Below are 22,626 nucleotides of genomic sequence, written 5' to 3'. Positions count from 1 at the left end.
GATCTATTTGTCTGATTTGGTTACTATAGGTTTATAATAAGTTTTTTTGTTGTTGTTCATTTATTTTTTTGTTTGTTTTTGTTTTGCAGTGCTGGAAACTGAATCCAAGGTCTCGTGTATGCCAGGCAAACACTATATACCATTGAGCTACATGCCTAGCTCTCAATAATAAGTCTTGAAAATTAGATTTTGTGAGTCTTTACTCTTTTTCAAAGTTATTTTGGCTACTCTAAGTCCACTGAATTTCCATATAAATTTTATAATAAACTTCTTGAATTCTAGAAAAATCAAATCTATCCATTTGGACAAAATTAACATCTTTATGGCACTGAGTCTTCTGATCAGGAACACAGTACAGATCTCCATTTATTTAGGTCTTTTAATTTCTTTAGGTATTATTTTTAATTTTCATTATATAGGCCTTCATATCTTTTGTCAGATTCATCTCTAATTTTTTCATATTTTGAAATTCCATTTTATTTTTTTTACCATTTTCACATGATATTTGAAAATCTCAATTTCTGGTTGTTCACTGATATCAAGTAAAGATATGATTGATTTTTAAATACTGACCTTATATCTTTTAACTTGCCAAACACATTAGCTCTAGTGGCTTTCTTTGTAGTTACTATTAAATGTTCTACATAGATGATATCATCTTCAAATAAATACAACTTTACTTTCTTTCTAATGTAGATGTCCTTTCTTTTTCTTGTCTTACTGCACTGGTTAGAACTTTAAATGCAATGCTGAAAAGAAGTAATGAGAGCACACATCCTCGATTTATTCCTGATCTTAGGGAAAGATTCAATGTTTCACTATTTAAGTATGATATTAGTTCTAACCATTTGTACATCCCTTTTATCAGGTTGAGGTAGTTCCTTTCTATTCCTAGTTGAGTTTTTAAAAAATTAAGAATGAATATTGAACTCCCAATTTTACCCCAAATGCAGATTGCAGAATCACGTCGGTTACACATCCACAATTTTAAATAATGCCCTATTAGTAATTGTTGTATTCTGCTACCTTTCCTAACCCACTTCAATCTAATGTATGAAATATGATATGTCAAGAGCTTTGTAATGTTGTGAACAACCAATAAAAAAATAATAAAATTTAAAAAAATAAAATAAAATGATTACAGATTTCAAAAAAAAAAAGAATGAATATTGAATATTTAACAACTTTGTTCATAATTTTCCCTTATTATTCTTTCAATATCTATAAATCTAAAGAGATGTCATCTGATATTGTTTTCAAAACACACTATTGGCATCTATGCTCATAAAAGAACTATCAATTTTTAGATACTGCTCATAATGACTTGCTTTAAAATAGTTGTTTCTATTCTGCCAATATTAACACTTCTGAGTTATTTAAACTACAACTTGTTTCCTTATCTCTAAAATGTAGACAGAATAGAGATCTCTTCAGCTCTAAAAGTTTTATTCCATAAGTAAATATGTGTAAATGGACTGGGGTTGTGGCTCAGTAGCAGAGCGCTTGCCTTGCACATGGGAGGCACTGGGTTCGATCCTTAGCACCACATAAAAATAAATTAACAAAAAAAGATATGTGTCCATGTGTAACTAAGAAAACATTTTAAAAATATATATGTGTAAGTGTTCTGAGCTTATGTAGGCATTTCTTCTACTTTTTTTCTTACAATATCAGGAGAGTCTCTGAAATTGTTTGTATAATACAAGGATTTTATATATTAGAAAACCTTAATACATCACTAAATTTTGCTGATAGAAAAATGCATTTTTTTCATTCTCTAATAAGACTTTTTTTTGAAGTACCTATAAATTCCGATTTTAAAATATTTCTTAGGGAATGAAGAAAAATTTGATTTTTGTCCCATATATCTGTACTAATTTGTCATTCTCAAGTTTATTTTCAAAGAATTTATAATAAAATACAGCCAAAGGATTCTATATATCCTGTTCTCTACTACCTTATCCAAATTTGTTTTCTAAAGACAACAAGAAATACAACATGGTCTTCTACGTATACCAAAGAATACGAAGTAGTTCTTTTTAGTTCTTTAAATTTTTTATTTTGATAATAAATCATGCACGCTTTTAGTACTTCTTTTGTTTTATTCTGTTATCTTTTTAACCTCAAATTGCTCATTTCATTATTATTTTATTTATTAAACAAGGAACCAGAAGTAACCACATAAAACAGATTTATATAAGACTTAAATCCTTTCAGGAAAGGGAGATTTAACACCAATTAATCAACTACTCTACCAATTTAAAATTCCATAGTTTCAAAAGAGCTCTTTTCTGCAGAGGGCAACAGCTTCACAACTAAAATAATTACTATTTTGGGCAATTTATATAATGGTAAGCTAATCTTTCTAAAGCAGCAATAATCTCACTTCTAAAGATTATCCAGAAAAAGCACAAGAATAGCATTTTTAAAATATTATTTAGAACCACTGAATACCTACACAAATTCATCTAGGATGCAAAAACTGAAATCTTAAAGGTGTATTCTGAAATACAGGAAAAACAAACCAACCTAGTTTCTATGTTCTCACAACATGCTTCTGTCATCGAATGTGAGGCTCTTCCCCACACACCAGCTGAACAATCAACTATACAGTGAGCACCAACTGGGTGTCCTCTAATTCAGTTCCACTCTGACACTACCTAGCTGCAGACAGCTCTCATTTTAGTCTCCAACTGCAAACAGGTTGTCATCTATATTTCTATCTGATGGACAAGTTGAGGTTCCTTCTACACCCCTCCTCAGGTTCAGTGAAGTTGATAAGAGCTTCCCACAGAACTCAGGAAAATATCTTACTTACACTTACTGGTTTATTGTAAAGAATATATTTTTTAGGGGCTGGGGATGTGGCTCAAGCGGTAGCGCGCTTGCCTGGCATGCATGCGGCCCGGGTTCGATCCTCAGCACCACATACAAAGATGTTGTGTACGCCGAGAACTAAAAAATAAATGTTAATAAATTCTCTCTCTCTCTCTCTCTCTCTCTCTCTCTCTCTCTCTCTCTCTCTCTCTCTTTAAAAAAAAAGAATATATTTTTTAAAGATACAAAAATGGAAGAGATGCATAGGAAAAGGTATGTGGGAGGGGTGTGGAGCTTCTCTGTTCTCTCTGGGCAAAACACCCTCCAGGAACCTCTATGTTCAGCTATCTGAAGTTCTCCTGAAATCTCATTATATAAACATGATGATTAAATCATAGACCACTGGTGATCACCTAAACTTTCAATCCTATTCCTCTGTATGTGGGGGGTTGGGAGATGGCATTAAGAGAAGTGAGGCTAAACTGGGTGAGGTGGCACATGCCTGTAATCCCAGCAGCTCGGGAGCCTGAGGCAGTAGGATTGCCAGTTCAAAAGCCAGCCTTAGCAAAAACAAAGTGCTAAGCAACTCAGTGAGATTCTGTCTAAATAAAACACAAAACAGGGCTGAGGGTGTGGCTTAGTGGTAGAATGCCCCTGAGTTCAATCCCCAGTACCAAAAGAGAGAGAGAGAGACACAGACAGACAGACAGACAGACAAGTAGAGCTGAAAGGTCTCAATCCACTAATTCTGCCTTGGTCTTTCAGTGACCAAATCCCACTCACCCCCACTTCCCCAACCTAACTACCTGGGGAATTCCAGTCACCAATCTATTACCATACAAAAATACACTTACCACTTTGTAAATCCAAGAATTTTTGGAACTGTATGCAAGGAAATAGGGATAAAAACTGCACATATATTTTACAGTATCAGTCCAACCTTAGACTTGGAACATGGATTCCTTGAATCAAAAGGAATACAGAACTCAAAAATACTGGCTTATTACTAGAATCCTATTAGTCATTAATGATTATCCAGTCCATTATCATATGGTATGAAAATGTCCCCCAGGGTGAAGTCACTCAGATTTGCAAACTTGCTTGAATATTTTTTTCTTGTCAAGTTTGAAAAGCAGGAGTGGTCTTGGCAAACGTATGTGTTAATGTACCTACCAGGCATCTTTTAAATTGAGCTAAGAGACAATGTCATCGCTTAGTCTGAACTGCTTTTAACATGTTATGAAATATTGGATTTCCTAAATTATGTAACCCATTTAGTCATTTCTTTACCCTTGTCTTCATCAATACTCAACCTCTTTCACTTTTGTAAGAAATATTTAAATTGGCCACTGTGCTTATAACAAGAACTTAAGCTCTTCACTTGCGTTTGCAAATGTCCAATCAGTATAACTAAAAACAGATTTAAAACTTGGCATCTCTCTTTTCCTCTACTTTTTTTTTTTGTTTGTTTGTTTGTTTGTTTGTATATGTGTATTGGGGATTGAATTCAGGATACCTTGCACATACTACACAAAAGCACTCTATCACTGAGCTACATTCCCTTCCTTTTTCAAAAATTTTATTTTCAGAGAGGGTCTTGCTAAATTACCCAGGCTGACTTTGAATTTGTGATCCTCCTTTCTCAGTCTCCTGTGTAGCTGGGATTACAGGCGTGTGCCACCATGCCCAGCTTCTGGCTCTATTTGCATCTGTCTCCTTTGCTCTGAATCAGTCACTGTGGATTTCAAGAAGAACAGGTCTGATCTATAAACCTCTTGTGATGAGTGAAAACTATCTCCCTGGCAAGAGCAACTTTCTTATCTCTAACAAGGCCTCTGCCTGACCAATCCTTAGATAATGATCAGCCAGGCCACAGTTTGAGCATAACTGCTTGACTATGCATACTTCTGGTCCTCTTGTCTGTATAATCTGGAAGCTCATGCTAGTACCCTGAAGATAGGGCTGGAAATGCTGGTCTCCTTTGTCTTCCTGGTGTAGCTATATTGATCAAAGTTCCTTTTCTGCTTTTCAACACACACAAACAACACACACATACCCACATATTTTCTCCCCTGTTCAGTTTTTGGGGCAAGTGGCTGAACGTGATTTGTTGGGATTTCCAGGACTGGGCCTCTGACTGGGACTCCAGTGTATCATGCTGGTCTAGACAATGATATTCATCTAACACGTGCCTCCTACTCAGTCAACCCCCCAGCCTCATGGGAAGAGAGGGAGCATTAAGTTGATCACTAGTAGCCAGTGAGGTAGTCAATTATGCCTACATGATCAATCTTCCATAAAAGCCTAAAGAACTGAGCTCAGAGAGCTTCCTGATATCTGAACATACGGAAACTGCTAGAGGAGGGGAGAATACCCAGAGTGCATGGAAGCTCCATACCCTTTCCTATGTACCTTGCCTTATGCATCTTTCATCTTTATCCCTTGCAATATCCTTTGTAATATGCCAGTAAGCATGCTTTCTTGAGTTCTGTGAGCTGCTCTCACAAATTAATTGAACCTCAATTGATAGCCATCAAGAAGCAGCACAGGTAAAACAATGTGGGGTTTGTGATTGGGGCCTAAAACGAGAGACACTCTCAGAGGACTGAGTCCTCGAGCTCTTATCAAAATTGAATTGGAAGGCACCCAAGGTGGTGTCTGATGCAGAACCATAAGAGGGGCTCCCTTGAAATTATCCTTTGCTCCCCCTTCTCTTCTGCCCTTCCACCCTCCCTAATCTTTTTCTTCTTAGAGAGAAGCCCCATCTAGATGTTAACTGCTAAACCTTTGGATGCATAGAATCCAGAAGGCCTTTTTAACACTCTTAGTAACCAGATGTAGAAGACTGAAATCCACTGCAGTGTCCTGGTGAAGACACACCCCTCACTGATGAAGACCCTGCTCAGCTTGCAGTCCCACTGCCTTTTTCCCTTTCCACACACACCTTTGCCTTGCCAGAAAGGATGGAGCTTTTATAGGAGGTAGACCCTCAATCTTCTTCAGAGCTATCCTTAAGTAAACCTTACTCTTCCCTATCAACACTCATCTCCTGAATATCGGTACTAAAGCAGCGCACAGGCTGGACATCAACTACCATCATAAGCATCAAATTGTTTGGAATTGCATGTTGCTTACAAGGTTAAAATTTTTCTTCCTCTGAAGAAAAACTCACTTAAAGATGGGGATCTTTCAACGAGGTCATGCTTAGACAGCATGATTCTATGAATAATAATTATAAAGCTTTTGTTTTAAGAAATGCTAAAAGTCTCAAATTGTTGGGAGACTCAAAAAGATGAAAAAACAGATTATTTTCTTGACCTTTGTTAAAAAATCCCCCAGAGGAAATGCTTACTTCCATCTTTCTCTTATGGGAATAGCATGTTTACACTCACATACTGCAAAAAGACACAAAAGCAACAAAGGGGTTAGAGAAGAGAGGAGAAAAAGACATTGACAAAAATCAAAACAAAGATTTATACAGCAGACCCAGAAAGACCAAGAAGATCAAGGAAGGAAAACACATTTTAGAAAAACAGACTTCAAGAAGGCCACTGTATTACAGTAACACATTCCCAGTATTACTCATAAGTGTTTCTAACAGAGAATTAAGATACCTACAATTCATCCAAAAATAACAAATTGATAATTTTTTTTATTTTAGTTGGTATAAGAATCAGAAAAACTTGTAGTAAAATAACACTGTATTATCAAATATAAGGAATAAAAGATCATAGATTTCAGGTAAATCAAATGACCATTTGCTTCCTCCAGGTAACAATCAAAACAATTGGTAATCTCCCAACTGCCAAAGAAGTCAAATTTAATTTCTCTGTATTACTGATACGACCCTGAGAATCAGACTGGGGGCCTTATGGTAACAAGCTCCCACTGGACAGTATGTAAGAGATAGCTGCCTCACAATTAATTTTATAACACATCCAATAAGCCTCTATTATAATATGCCAATATGTTATGCAATAATTATCTCTCAATGACAAGAACTGTAAATTCAAACATTCAAACTCTATTAACATTATGAAATTTGAAAGAAGGAAAAACCCTTGAGTACTTACAGAGTGCAAGAGGTTTTATATTCTGTGAGTCATGGCCTGGGCAGTGATCCTGCCCTTTGTATAATAAAAAGATGTATTCTCTCTCTCTCTTCTGAACATCTGTAGTACTCATTGTCTCTGTCATTCATTTGGCACTCTGTTTTGAAGTGGTAAAACTTCTCACATGCATCTTTCTGATCTGAATAAGTCCCTTAAGGGCAATAGTGATACCTTCTACTCATTTGGATCTTCCACATAATACTTCACAAGTAGATGTTTCTTAAATATGATACTGACTCTTGTTAATCGTTAACTAATACCAGCAACATATCTTTCCTTCAACAATACCTTTGGAGTGTGGCTGCTCTATACTTTGGAGTGCCTACATTTTTGGAATTTCTAAGAATTTTCTGAAAAATTAAAATGAAACGAAGCAATAGAGATTATTTAAAATAGCCAGATTTTGGGCAAGTGATTTCAGATAAAAAGAATAAATTTTCTTTAGATTAATCCTAACTCTAATCGAAGACCTTCAAACTCTTAGGAGTAGGTGTCTCAAACGTAAATAAGCAGTTCATATGTGGGCCCTAGCACAGTTTTTTTCCAAGTTCCTGTCCCTGGATTGGAAAACAATAACAAAGCTTTACCACCTTTCTCTAAATCCCTGTGCTCTAGACTTTCCTGTACTCAATTAGTGGCTACTCCTACACTGTTCCAAAAGGTTCCCATGGTTCCTGGTCTTTAGCAATTCTGCCCTATGGATGGTTCTCACAGGGTAGTATCAGAATGTAATTGAATGCTTGTTAAAATACAAATTGCCAGGCTCCACTCCCAGAGTTTCTTATTTAGTGGATCTCTAATGTAGACCTACGTGTTGGCATTCTAATAAGGTTTTAGGTGACATCAATGCTGGTGGTCCAGGTACCACATTTTGAGGACTACCACTACCCTCAATCCTCACCTATTTCTGTCATGTTTATTAGGTATTATTATTATTATTATTATTCAATTCAATTTTAAGGCCTATTCTTCTATTAGAAGCTTGGCTTATTCTATTTACTAAACACGTGCTGCCATGTGATATGAACAAACACTATCTTCATGTGGAGCTTTTCAGCATAACATCAAAGGTTTTGGACAACCAAAAGGTGACTATTCAATCTCTAACGTGTCATATAACCAGTGTCATATAACAAGTGTTCAAGACAAGGAAGTACCAGGCTACTTATTTAACCTACATTACCTAATTTAGAGTAAAGGGGATGTACATATTTTTCTCTTTGCCAGGACTATTTTTTAACCCCCTCTCATCTAGTCAACTTCTAATTTTCTCCCAGGTATTAGTTCAGGGGTAACTTATGCAGGGAGGTCTTTCTTTTTTTTTTTGCCATGACCAGGTCAAATCCTACTTTGTGTTCTTATAAACTCCCGGAATCCTTCCTCCCTCCTGTCATGGTTGCACTTTTTTTTTTTAGAGAGAGAGAGAGAAAGAGAGAATTTTAATATTTATTTTTTTAGTTTTCAGCGGACACAACATTTTTGTTTGTATGTGGTGCTGAGGATCGAACCTGGGCCGCATGCATGCCAGGCAAGCATGCTACCGCATGAGCCACATCCCCAGCCCCATGGTTGCACTTTTTGTTTGTTCATAGGATTATTATGTTAATAGTTGCTTCCCACACAGAAGTATAAGTTCCAAGCAGAAAAGGAAAGTTATTTGTTTTGGCAACCATTACATTTTCAATGTCTGATGAAGTATCAGGTGACAGAATATGTTCAAATTAATGTAGACAGATTTGAGCATTTTTAGCCCTCAAAGAGATAAGATTTAGTATTTTTTCCCATGCTTGGCCCCAAACACTGGAATACCAAAATAAAAATCAAATACCTTGCCGGGCTCAGTGGTGCACACTAGTAATCCCCATGACTCCGGAGGATTGAAAGTTTGAAGCTAGCTTCAGCAAGTCAGCAAGATGCTAACAACTTAGAAAGACCATGTCTCAAAATAAAAAATAAAAAAGACTGGGGATATAGTTTAGTGGTAAAGCATTCCTGGGTGTTCAATTCCCAGTCACCCCCCCAGCCCCCACCAAACAAAAATCAAATTTCTTACCCTGTACCAGTTTTTCAACAACCCAATATACAAAATAAAATATTTTTTAAAAAGTGTCATACCTTTTCTGAATAATTCTTGGAGACTTTCAGCACTTTGATTTAATATAGCCCATATTTCTTCCTCCTGCAGTGATCCGCCCCGAACCTCCAGGGCCTCAGCTAGTGACACATGCATATTACTAGAAAACAAAGGTAACAGATGGTCTGGCATTAGCAACTTACCTGCACTTATAGTAGCAAGAGGTCTACATATGATGAGAGACTATGAACCCTCGTGTACCTAATTTCTCAATACAGCCTTCAATATAGTTCTATAGTCTTAAACTCATAAAGAGTAAAGGAATTGGAAGGAAACCCCCTCAAAACAACTAATTGCTCTTGCCTAACAGGATCCACCTCAGAGACAGAACTGGATAAGAGTGGTGATGACTATTTTATGAGAAGACAGAGAAACCAGGGTACCAGAAGACACCAAAATATAGATGGATGATGAAACTAGAGCAGCCCGACTAAACTGCAAGCATTTTGGATTTCAGTTCCAAGTTTCATCCTATGCACACCAGATATAAAGAGTAGAATGGAAAAGATAATCTTTAGCCATCACAGGGGAATTTGGGAATAAAGCAGAGCACATTTATTCCATTTTTAATGGATTCTATAATCTCTAATAAATATATACTATAACTGTGAAATATATATATAACTGTGATATGTTGATTAAATTTAAGATTCTCTATGGGGCTCAATGATCCTATTTTTATTTTGGAAGGAAAAAAATGCAGCTATTCAAAATACTTCCATATAAACTTTTCTCAATTGGCATGCCTTGAAAACTGTTCTTTATGGTATCACTAAGATTTATACCCCAACCAAACCAATTTAAGCATAATATATAATTTATGTCTATTAGTTGGACATAGTGGCACACCCCTATAATCCTAGTGACTGTGGATGCTGAGATAGGAGGATCACCAAGTTTGAGGTCAATCTCAGTAACTTTGCAAGACCCTAAGAAACTTAGTGGGACCATGTTGTCACAAAATAAAGAATAAAAAAGGCTGGGCTCAGTGGTAATGAACAACTGGGTTCAATTCCTGGTACCAAAAAAATAAATAAATAAAGAGGTATATCTATTAGTACACAGCAGCAGATGGGTTTAGGAAAGAAGGCAAATGATACTGAAAATGTTAAATATTGTACTTAATTGTATTTTCTGTAACTAAGTTTATCATTAAATTTTAAAATGAAACTATAAAAACATCTGATTTAGACAAAAGTTGACTTTGTTTAAAAACTGATAAGAAAAGCAGGAGTTTTCTTTAGTTTACATTTATGATAGTTTAATCCAGATTGAATAAAAGCAATTTCAGGTGCAGGAAGGCCAGACTTGTCTTTTCACTTTTCTTTTAAAACATTTACTATAACATTTTATGCTCAAAGTCTGCCCCTGAGGGGTGTCTACTATCACACATAATATAGTAGTTAAAAGGAAAGATGTAAGATCTACTATCACACATAATATAGCAGTTAAAAGGAAAGATGTAAGATCTTGCTTTGAAAAAGCCAAAGGGTTTTTATTTAGCTTGTACAGAAGTATGATTATTTATTCAGACCTCTTACCCATAGCAAAAGTCTCTAGGTTTTCACATACTTACTAGAATCATAGCACCTTAGTCCAAGAGTAAAAAGTAGAAGTTGCATTTCTTAGAGAGATGTGTGAGCTACTATCTTCTACATGAAACATATTATAAACTGAAAGTTTCGACAGAAGCATCAAGATATCATTAGCAATCAGATACCAACATGACTTGTGGGAAAGACTACCCTGTAGCAAATTTCCAAAGTGTTACATCTGAGAACCGGTTAGATGGCTCCAAAGCCTACACACAGGGTATAAAGAAAAAAGATTGCACAAGAAGATTTCTTTGAAGAAACTTGTACTGATTTTCATGTCTCCTCTAAAGCAGAAGGGGTATAGGAAGGGGCCTTCCTTTTACCTCAAGTCAGTAAAAGAGGCTTCACAGGGATCCCTTGGAGTGTTTGATAATGTGTTCCCTGGAGTTGGAGGTGACATGGCAGACTGGTACCCGATAAAGTAATCTAATGGCACTGGCTATTACACAAGTTAGCACAAAGAGGGAGAGAGGAGAAGAGCACACACAAGAGTAAGGGAGCAGGCTGTGTCTGGAGCCAGCTACACTTGTAGAACGGGGGAGGAGAGAGGGAAGGAAGCAGGCCGGACAGAGGACAAGCCTGGAGCTATCTTCAGTCCTGCCCAGAGGATGAAAACATCCTAATATTTAGATAGTAGTGATGGTTGCATAACTTTGTAGATACTAAAAACACCCAAGGTATGTAGGTATGTGCTAAATTGAATGGCATGTGAATTATATCTCAAAATATGCGTCAAAATAGTTTTCATTCCCAGCATTGCACATATACAAAAACATACACATATAAATGCATGTCTACCCAAAGTGCCACCTGAAATATACAGAGCACCACCAAGAAGAAAGAGCAAGGGAAAGAGGAGAAGAGGGAAGGAGGAGAAGAGGAGGAAGAAGAATTAGAATTATTATTGTTGAAAAAATGGCCTGAGAAGAAAGCAAGTTGAAGACCAGAAGGGTTAAAGGGTACTGGCTAACTGGAGAAAAAATTTTCTGGATTGTCACAGGAAGTACAGTTCCAGTGGACACTGAAAAAAAAATTATGAAATACACCCAAGAGAAAAGGCCACCCTTAAACATATTAAGTTCAAAACAAAAATGGATGGAAGTGGAGAATACTGTGCTAAGTGAAATTAGCCAAACTCAGAAACTCAAAGGTTGAATGTTTTCTCTTTTGTGTGGAAATTAGAGTAAATTAAAAGACCTCAACTACTATGAATAACCATAAAGCTCTAAAAGAAATAAAATGAACAAATGAAGCTCTTTACAATAGAAATCAGGAAAAACTGATTTTCTGCTTCTATTCCTGTAGTTTAAATCCCAATGAAGTTGGATATAGCAACTTGCCAGAGGGTAAGGAGATAAGCAATAAAAAGTAAAGTTAAATACATTGCCTCCCATCTATAAGCTAACTGCAGTTAGGGAAGGGAAAGTTTGAATTTTGAATGGAGATATAAATATTGGTTCATATAACGAGTAGGCATTTTTAATGGAACTCTTTTAAATTTAAGTGACTATACCATCAAGGAGAAAATCACTACCTGAATCTTTATATAGATGCAGGGAAAGAACTCCTAGGGCGGGGGAAGGGGGGTGGTGGGAAGAAAGAAAGAGAAGTGATGGACAAAGTAAATTGCTTATGGTTCTGTCTCTTTCTTCTTGGCAGAGGGGTGCAGGGTTCTTGCAAAATTGCCCAGGCTGGCCTCAAACTTGTGATCATCTTGCTTCAGCCTCTTGGCAGCTAGATTACAAAGATGTGCCACCATGCCTGGTTCTAAATTTTATTTTATTCTTTTTCCTGGGCATGCTGCAACTCAACCTCCTGGCTCTGAGTTTCAAAATCTTAAAATACTGGTTCTTATGTACCTTTTTAAAGAAACTGGCTTTTAAAACATAATTACTCTGTATATATAAGAAAATAAAAAAGTAAAGGTAACTTCTCATATGATGGCTTTTTTAATGCTCGACTTTTCTATCTAAAGAGTACTAATTATGCCAATGTTGCTTGATATAATCAGTTCTAAATTATATTTGATTAATCTTCTGTTAATTTCATTTAAAATACTTTTTTGTCTTTTCAGTATCTGGTTTCTATGTCCATCTGTGATGATGCTTAAGGACTCCAAAACATAGAAGGAACGGAACACTGATTAAGGCTAGGAAAAAAAATTAGTTAAGAAAATTTTTAATTTATGGTGCAGTTGTTTCCTTTAGATACAATACTAGATAACTTGGGGTACAAAAATGTGACTGGAATTATTTTACTATTGCAAAGGCTCTGTTTTACAATAAAAATAACATATTACTTTTATTTTTTTAAAACATGTGTGCTACATGATAACTACAAAGGTATTGGAAAGAAATTAAAATAAGAAAAATTACTTATGCTTTACAACCAGAATCACTGTTACATTTTTGGTTAACATAAGAATTACTGGTATGACATAAAACTGGGTCCATATAATTAGACAGTGCCACAAAAGGATACCAACAGATGTCATTTTAATCCTCAAGGAGTGTGGCTCAAGAATAGAAAGCATATTTAAGTGATTCAGAATAGAATGAAATAGTAAACAGATTAACTGAATCCAATCAAGTGACATAATAACCTGTCTGGTGGTTGATTAATTAAGAATGCTTAACTTGAATCTAGGGGAAAGGGGCTATAAGAGCACTCTATTTCAAGGACAAAGCAGCTATAAACCCGAGTTCTGTGTGTACAATGAGTTTTGAGCAAGAATTCACTCAGCATCCTGCCTGAGGGTTTCTTTAATCATTAAGAAAACATAGTGTGGACCACGGACTTGTAGCTCAGTGGTAGAGCCCTTGCCTGGCCTGAGCAGGGCCCTCAGTTGGATCTCCTACACAGCAACACCAAACAATTCATGACGGTTTCTTTGTTTTTGTTTAGAGTTGCAATGCAGGAGATTCAACTGAGGGCCTCAAAGAAATGAATCCAGGAAGCAACCACCCAAAACGTAAGCATCTTCTAACCGAGGAAGATTCAGAATTAAGATATAAAACTTTACAAGAAGCAAGTTCATATATTGGTATTTTTTAAATTAAGAATCTGTACATAAACAGCTAAGAGAAATAGGCCAGTTATTATAACTGGTTAGATTAGGCTTGTGGTTCCAATTTAAAGTGTAAATGTGAAGATGATTGAGACTTGAACTTTAAAATGTACAAAATATACCACTTGAACATAGAAGAGAAATTAATGTCTTGCTATATGTAAATCTTTCCAGATAAATCTTCACTCATTAGAAAACTTAACTGAAGTATTTGGGAAATTTTCTTGCTATTGTTTGTTGTTTTTTGTCAGACTCATGAAACATGTTTAAAAATTGGCATTTAATTATATGAATGTAGTTTAAAATATTTCAGAGATTTTAATTAACTAGATTTGAAAATGGTGTTAAAGAACTCAATCAAAATGATCCTTAAAAGCTGCTATTAAACTTTACTAATTAACCCCAGGTAGAAAAAGACAACAATAAATAAACGCTCACAAGGATGTGGAGAAAGGGGGATTTTCCTACCCTACTGGTAGGAATGCAAATTAGTACAGTTACTATGGAAATAGTATGGAAGTTCCTCAAAAAACTTAAAATAGAAGTATCATATGACCCAGGAATTCCACTACTGAGTCAATTTAAAGGAATTAAAATTAGTCTGTGGAAGAGACATCTGCGTTTGCAGCTTACTGCAGCACTGTTAGCAACAGCCAAGATGTGGAATCAACATAGGTGTCCATGGACAGAGGAATGGATAAAGAAAATATGGTATTTATATACAATGAAATATTATGTAGTCATAATAAAAGAATGGAACTCTTGTAATTTGTGACAAAATGGATAGAACAGAGGACATTACATTAAGTGAAATATTCCATCTTCTGAAAAAAATTACATATTCTCCCTTTTATGTAGAAGCTAAAAAGTCTCGATCAAAGTAGAGAATGGAGTAGTAGTGTTTACCAGAGCCTTGGAAGAACATGGGTATTTTAGTCAGTTTTTTCTCCCTGTGACTAAAAGACCCAACCAGAATAACTGTAGAAGAGGAAAAGTTTATTTGAGAGCTCAAGGTTTCAGAGGCCTTAGTCTATAGAAGGCCAGCTCCATTCTTCAGGCCTCAAGGAGAGGCAGAACATAATGGGGGGAGAGTGTGACAGAGTGGAGTGGCTCACATGATGATCAGAAAGCAGAAAGAGAGACTCCACTCTTCAAATACAAAATATATACCCAATAGCCATGGCCCCACCAATCAACCACTTCCTCCAGCCACACCCCAACTGCCTCCAGTCACCACTCAGTTAATCCCATTAGGGAGTAATTGACTGATTGGTTAAGGCTCTCGAAACCCAATCATTTCCTCCTCTAAAATTTTTGCAATGTCTCATACATGAGCTTTTGGGGGACACCTCACATCCAAACCATAACAATGAAGAAAGACATGGAGAAAGAATGGTTAATGGGTGTAGGAACACAATAGGAGAGCAGGTACTTGGTTTTTTTTTTTTTTTAATAGCTGGGGATTAAATCCAGGACACCTTACCAAAGAGCTCCATCCTCAGTACTTTTTAAAATTCTTGAGTCAGGGTTTCACTATATTGCCCAAACTGACCTCAAACTTGCACCTCCTGCCTAAATCTCCCGAGTGGCTGGGATTACAGTTTTGTGCCAATGGCTATCTATACCTTGGTTGCTTGATTAAGCCCTCAGTTGCCTTACTTAAAGATTAATTTAGTATAAACTATATCTCATCTATTTCATACTTCTTAATTAGCAATTCTACATCTGAGCTGTCATTACATTATTACTCTTCTTATAAACATCATTTAAGGCCACACTAATTACCAAATAAACTCTAAGCATATCTATAAGTTAACTTGATACTTAAACATTCATTGAATACCTCATACATGGAAAGTTCTAGAATGAATCTGGGACCATAAACAACAACAAAAAACTGAACAGGAATAGGACCTGGGGAAAAAAAAAAAAACCTCAAATAGAAGGTAAATCAGTAATTACACAGTGAATATGGAGACTTCTAAAGGTATAGGAGAAAGGTAGATACAAAAGCAGTATAATTAAGACCTTCCTGACAGAGGAAATAAGCCGTTTGAAGAGAGAAACATGAAACAGTAGGAAGTACTCAAATTCCGTAGGTTATTTAGAGATAATACAGAATCTATGTAAGCGATAAACAAAGTCACTTAGATGGATTTAAATAAAGTCCATTAGGAAGAGTGTACATACACACACACACACACACACACACACACACACACAGAGAGAGAGAGAGAGAGAGAGAGAGAGAGAGAGAGAGAGAGAAATATGAAAAATAAAGCCCAATACAGAAACCAACAGGAGATTAGCATTTAAAAGTTAGAGGAAGAAAAATGAAGCCTGCAAAGGTATCTGCAAAGAAATAGTTCAGAGCCAGGCATGGTGGCACTGCCAATGATTTCAGCTACCTGGGAGGCGAGAAAGGAACTGCTAATAACTTGTTTTGAGAAGAAAACTGAACCTGGAAACATTAAATAATTTGCCTAAAGTTATAGAGGTAGTGATTTGAACCCAGATAACCAGGCGTTAATATACATTCTTAATCTTGTGTTCTGCTGATACACTCTTTGAATCCTTTTTCATCCTAACATAATAATCATCTGGTTTTCTTCTTTTTCTAACTATTTCCTCCTCTTCCTCCTTCTTTTCTTTATATTTATTTATTTATGCATCTTTTAGTTTTAGGTGGACACATTATTTTGTTTTTATGTGGTGCTGAGGATGGAACCCAGTGCCTCATGCATGCTAGGCGAGCACTCTACCACTGAGCCACAACCCCAACCCCCTCTTCCTCCTTCTTCTTCTTTTCTTCTTCTCTCCTTTTCTCCTCCTCTTCCTTCTTTGTACTAGGGACAAAACTCGGGGGCATTCTACCACTTAGCTATAACCTTATCCCTTTTTACTTTTTATTTTGGAGCAGGGTATCTCCAAGCTGCCAAGGCTGTGATTCTTGTGATTCTCCTGCCTCTGCCTTAAACTATCAAATGAATAAAGGACTATTGTTATCATTTCAGTCTATAAAACTAGAAAATTAATCAAAGCAAAAGGACTGCTGGAGTTGCAGTGCTCAGGAACTACAGAATCATCTGTCCTCTCTTAAGGAAAGGACTGTCCACTAGTGTTCTCTTTGTTGGCTCTCCCTAAAGCCAGAGGTCATATCCTCACCTTTTTTCTCACTGCACTTAGCAATCAGTAAGAACGAACAGAGTAGCCAAAGATTTCCCTGGTGGATATGACAGCAAGAGAATTGATAGTTCTAGCAGGAGTTACTGAGGGGACAGACCTAGGGTTGAAGGTGGATAAAAAGAAAAATAAAGATAGAGAAGAAAGTCAAATAGACTGGGATAGACTACGATGATCTGTCAACTCGATCATTTAATCTTTCATTCATTTAAATATCCATTAAAACTGTTGTGCAGACATTAGTCGGTGCTAAGTTTTTATTCAGCAATCAACACATATTCTTTGAGTAACTGCTATGAACCAGACACTGTTTTAGGCACTTAGGATACAGCAGGGAAAAGACCAGACACACATGTCCATCCTTTGGAACTTACCTTCTATGAGAGAAAACATCTTCATAATAACTACAATACAGAGAAAACTGTATGTGACAAATATTGTGGATGAAAACAACTTGAGCAGGAGGCTGCCATAAACATAAAACAACTTGAGAAGAAGGAAATATCAAAGAAATTAGAGGGTTATTTTTTTTTTAAGATAAAGTAAACAAAGAAGACCTCACTGGGAATTTATCATTTCAGTAAAGATCTGAAAGAATGAGACAGCGAGTCACGCTGTCTGGGAAAAAAAAAATGTTCTGAAAAGAGAGTGAAAAAGCTCTGAAATGGGAAGATGTCTCAGGAATAATAAAGAGAAAAGTCATCAGTAAAGAGAGGAGCAGTGGTAGTAGATAGGGTCTTCTAGGATACTGAAAATACTCAGACTTCCTACGCTGAAATGGAAAGTTTACTGGAAGGTTTTGAGGAGATGTAATTTATCTTCTTTAAAAAGATCACTCTGAGCCGGGTGTGGTGGCATACACTTGTAACCCCAGCAGCTTAGGAGGCTGTGACAGGAGAATCGTGAGTTCAAAACCAGCCTCAGCAATTGCAATGAGCTAAGCAACTCAGCGAGACCCTGTCTCTAAATAAAATACAAAATAGGGCAGGGGATGTGGCTCAGTGGTCAAGTGCCCCCAAGTTCAATGCCTGGTACCAAAATTAATTAATTAATTTTTTTATAAAAAGATTACTCTGGAAGGGCATGGTGGTGTACACTTGTAATCCCTGCAGCTTGGGAGGCTGAGGTTGAAGGATCTAGAGTTCAAAGCCAGTCTCAGCAAAGCGAGGCACTAAAAAACTCAGTGAAACCCTGTCTCTAAATAAAATAAAATTTAAAAGAAAACAAACAAAAGAAAACTATGGCTAAGGATGTGGCTCAGTGGTCAAGTGCCCCTGAGTTCAATCCCCGGTATCCCGCCTCCCCAAAGACAAAAGATCACTGTGACTGCTGCTTCAACAATACACTATACAAGAGCAAGGGTAAAAACAAGAAGACTAATGGCAATAACTCAGGCAAGAAATGATGGTAGCCTGGCTCTAAGTAGTTATAGGGCAGAAGGGAACTGGTCAGAATCCAGAAAAACATTTTTTTGACAGAATTTCATTTCTTTTAATGGTGAGTAATATTCCATTATATATCACATTTTCTTCTTTAAAATTTTTATTTGTTCTTTTTAGTTACACATGACAATAGAATCTGTTTTGATATATTTGTCCAAGCTTAGAATGTGTCTTATTCCAATTAGGATCCTAGTCCTGTGGATATGCATAATGGTGAGATTCACTGTGGTATATTCATATATGTACATAGGAAAGTTATATCAGATTCATTCCACTGTCTTTCCCATTATCATCTCTCTCCCTTCCCTTCATTCCCCTTTGTCTCATCCACTAAACTTCTATTCTCTCCCCTCTACACATTGTTGTGACTTAGAATCCACATATCAGAGAAAACATTTGACCTTTGGTATTTTGGGGATTGGCTTATTTCACTTAGCATGATAGTCCCCAGATCCATCTATTCACCAGCAAATGTCATAAAGTCATTCTTCTTTATAACTGAGTAATACTCCACTGAGAAAACACACAACAATTTCTTTATCCATTCATCTGCTAATGGGCATCCAGGTTGGTTCCATAGCTTAGCTATTGCATCCAGGTTGGTTCCATAGCTTAGCTATTGTAAATTGTGCTGCCATAAACATCGTTGTGACTGTGTCACTGTAGTAGGCTGATTTTAACTTCTTTGGTTATACCAAGAAGTGGAACAACTGGGCCAAATGGTGGGTCCTTTCCTAGCTTTTTGAGGAATCTCCATACTGCTTTCAAGAGAGTTCACATTAATTTGCAGTCCCACCCACAATGTATGAGTATCCCCTCTTTCCTATATCGCCAACATTTATTGTTACTTGTATTCTTGATAATTGCCATTCTGGCTGGAGTGAGATGAAATCTCAGTGTAGTTTTAATTTGCATTCCTCATTGCTAGAGATGTTGGACATTTTTTCATATTTTTGTTGACCACTTGTACTTGTTCTTTTGAGAAGTGTCTATTTAGTTCCTTTGCCCATTTACTGATTATTTGGCTTTTTAGTGTTAAGCTTGTTGAGTTCTTTGTATATCCTAGAAATAAATGCCTCATCTAAGATATGGATGGCAAAGATTTTTCTCCCATTCTGTAGGCTCTCTCTTCACGTTATTGTTTTGTTTGCTTTTTAGTTTGATGCCATCCCATATATTGGTTTTTTATTTTTAATTTTTTACTTCTTGTACTTTATGAGTCTTGCTGAGGAAGTCAGTTCCTAAGCCAACATGATGAGAGTTGGGCCTATATTTCCTTCTAGTGGGCACAGGGTCTCGGGACTAATGACCAGACTTTGATCCTCTTTAGGAGTTAAGTTTTGTGCATGGTGAGAGGTAGGGGTTAAACTTCATTCTGCTACATATGGATTTCCCAGTTTTCCCAGCATCATTTGTTGAGAGGCTATACTTTCTCCAACATGTGTTCATGGTGCCTTTGTCTAATATGAGATAACTTAATTGTGTGAGTTTGTCTTCTGTGTCTTCTATTCTTTTCCATTGGTTTTCATGCCTACTTTGGTGCCAATACCCTGCCGTTTTTGTTACTATAACTCTGTGGTATAATTTAAGATCTGGTATTGTGATACCTCCTGCTTTGCTTTTCTCTCTAAGATTGTTTTGGCTATTCAGAGTTCCTTATATTTTTCAAATGAATTTCATGACTGCCTTTTCTATTTATGAAGAACACTGGAATTTTAATAGGAATTACTTTAAATCTGTATACCACTAGAATCTAGAAATATTTTGAAGGGAGAATCAATAGGATCTGTTGATATGTATGCTCTTCATACTGAGAAATTGACAGGAAGGAAAAACCATTAGCTAAGATGAACAAGATTGTGGGAGGAGTTGATTTGGAGCAAAAATTCTGTGTGATTTTGTTTCAGAGTTTCAAGTTTGTTTTGATTTTGGTATGTTAGACATTTAAGTGAAGATGCTAAGTATAGATCTGGTTATAAGAGATGGAGATAAACATTTACATATAGACAGTATAGAGATGGTCTTTGAAAGCCCTGCAATTTCATGACATCTCTCAATTAGTACATACAGAGAGAAGAGAAATTCCAAAGACAGAGGAGTGAAGACTAACAAGACAAAGAGACTAAGTAGAAGTGGCTTTATCCCAAACTCATCTCTTCCAGAGATCCCTGATTACCTCACAATAGGTTTAGCTTTTAAAATTGCATTTGTTCAAATGAGGATCCAAACAAGGCCCATGTATTGTGTAGCCCTTTTAATATAAAAAAGTAATCCTTTGGATAGAGTATGCCATTCATCTGTTTAATCAAATTAGTTATACATTTAAACTTCAATGTCTTTTCCTCTCATTTTAAGCCTTAGAATCCTATCAATAGAAACAGAAGAATTAAATTCAAGTCAAATAGGTAAGGTTTTTCTTGCCTTCATTTGCCTACTTTAAAAAACATTTTATGTATTTATTTAATTATTACTCAAGATTCTCCATAAGCCTGCATTCTGTAATTCTCTCTCAAGTCTACAGTTGGTTTTTGCAGAATAAGCCTTTATTAGATTAAGAAATAAAAACCTAATTTAAAGTAAATTTTAAAAAGCTTATAATTTATTTTCAGACTGATTCACAGAGCATGGAATAAGGACACTGGCCCCATTTTCCATACTGTTATTAGCTTGGAGATAAATTAAACAGAATTTTATTAAGCTAAAATAAGGTAATTATCCATATGCAATTTAGAAGAAAGAAAACAAAATGACCTAATGACAGAGTTGAAAAATTGACTCAAAAGACCTTTTGGAGACATGAAATAGAGAAATCCTTATGAAAGAATAATATTCATTTAAGGCTTGGTTTGTTCTGGATTCTATTATAAACAATGAACTATAGATCTTATGAGGGTCATTTAATATGTATCCAGGCCTGAACTCCACATATATGATGTCACTTGGGTTATTGCTACCTACTGTCTATTAGCATAGAGGATGCAGAGCTGAAGAGAGGGGGAAAGGAGGAGGAAAAAAGAATAAGACTGACAAAGAAGGAAAAGAATGAGGAAGAAAAAAAAAAGAAATACAGCCTCACTTTCTCTCTTATATATGCACAAGTTCCCAAAGTAAGTTTCCAAACCACTTATGAGAAATGGGACCAACTGTGTTTCAGTACAACAGTTACTCAGATTTCAGAAAAGCAGTGCAGTACTTGTACTATATATTCAGAAATATTTCCAGCAAAGGTCTGGGACTGTACCTAGTAATTCAACACATTAACATTTCTGCAGTAAAACTATGAATATTCACATTAAGTGAGATAAAAAAAATAATCATAATTTCCTTCATATCAGTTCAGTTAGATTTTGTCACCAAAAATGTTCAGATCAAGTTGTGAATTCAAATGAGTTACAAAATGGCTTCTGCTTTCTTAGACCTTCTTGGATTCTCGAATTGCAGGTAAGGACTGTGAACACATATTTTATTAAAGAGGCATGCTAACTCTATAGGAAATTCTATTATCTCTGAAAGCACTTTGCCATAATTTTAGGGACTTAAGGGTAGAACTGAACCTAATTAAAACTAATATGGTAGAGTCAATATTATATTAAAAGGTTATCTTTTTGAAAATGGAGATATAAATGTTTAATTCAATATTCTCTTGCCTATTGTGAATGCAGAGGTTTTGACCCACTAATTATCAAAGTGATCACAGCACAGCAAAGGATCTCTGTCTCCATACCCAGCCTGAACTATGATCCCCTTATGTATATACCAAGATCGGGCTTTTTTCTGCTTTTTGAGTGTACAGAATTCAATAAGCCAGTGAGAAACTGTAAGCACAAGATCTAATTAGAGGTATTGGTATCCTATATGACAAAGAGTTACATCCCAAATCTGTGTTTTATGGAGAAACAGGGGAGGCTTCAAGAAAAACAAAGAAGAGATGTCTAGAAAATAGATATCTAAACAAAAAGAAATCTTCAGCCCAGATGAATTAGATATAAACACTCAGGTAATAAGAAACAGCTAAGGCTACAAAATGGAAATTGTTGCTTGACATTTATTTCTAAAACCACCTCCAGTGCAATGACTTTGTCTATTTGAGAATATTTAAGGGTATTTGCATATTCTAGATGAAGAAAATAAGACTTAAACATTGGAATTTGAGTAATGAACACTGTGGTGATTTAATTATGTTCTGTTTTCACTCATCAAGGAGAAATGTGACCCACCATATAAGAACATTATGATTAAAAGAATATATACTTCTTCTATTTTCTCTTATTGACAT

At 36.0% G+C, this 22,626-nt stretch overlaps 1 protein-coding gene across 1 annotated transcript in view; it reads right to left on the bottom strand.

The window, feature by feature from the left end:
• The window catches only part of PTPN13 (protein tyrosine phosphatase non-receptor type 13), a 204,995-nt gene that overhangs the window by 154,337 nt on the left and 28,032 nt on the right, over window positions 1-22,626 (bottom strand). The window contains exon 2 of the mRNA XM_081303163.1: window positions 9,045-9,163. Coding sequence (XP_081159289.1) covers window positions 9,045-9,159 — 115 coding nt within the window. The 5' untranslated portion in view covers window positions 9,160-9,163. The remainder of the gene's footprint in view (window positions 1-9,044; window positions 9,164-22,626) is intronic.

Source organism: Spermophilus citellus (assembly GCF_964194105.1).
Source record: "Spermophilus citellus genome assembly, chromosome: 8".
NCBI lineage: Eukaryota > Metazoa > Chordata > Mammalia > Rodentia > Sciuridae > Spermophilus > Spermophilus citellus.
The sequence above is the reverse complement of the archived record's forward strand: the minus strand, read 5'-3'. Positions and strand labels throughout refer to the sequence as shown.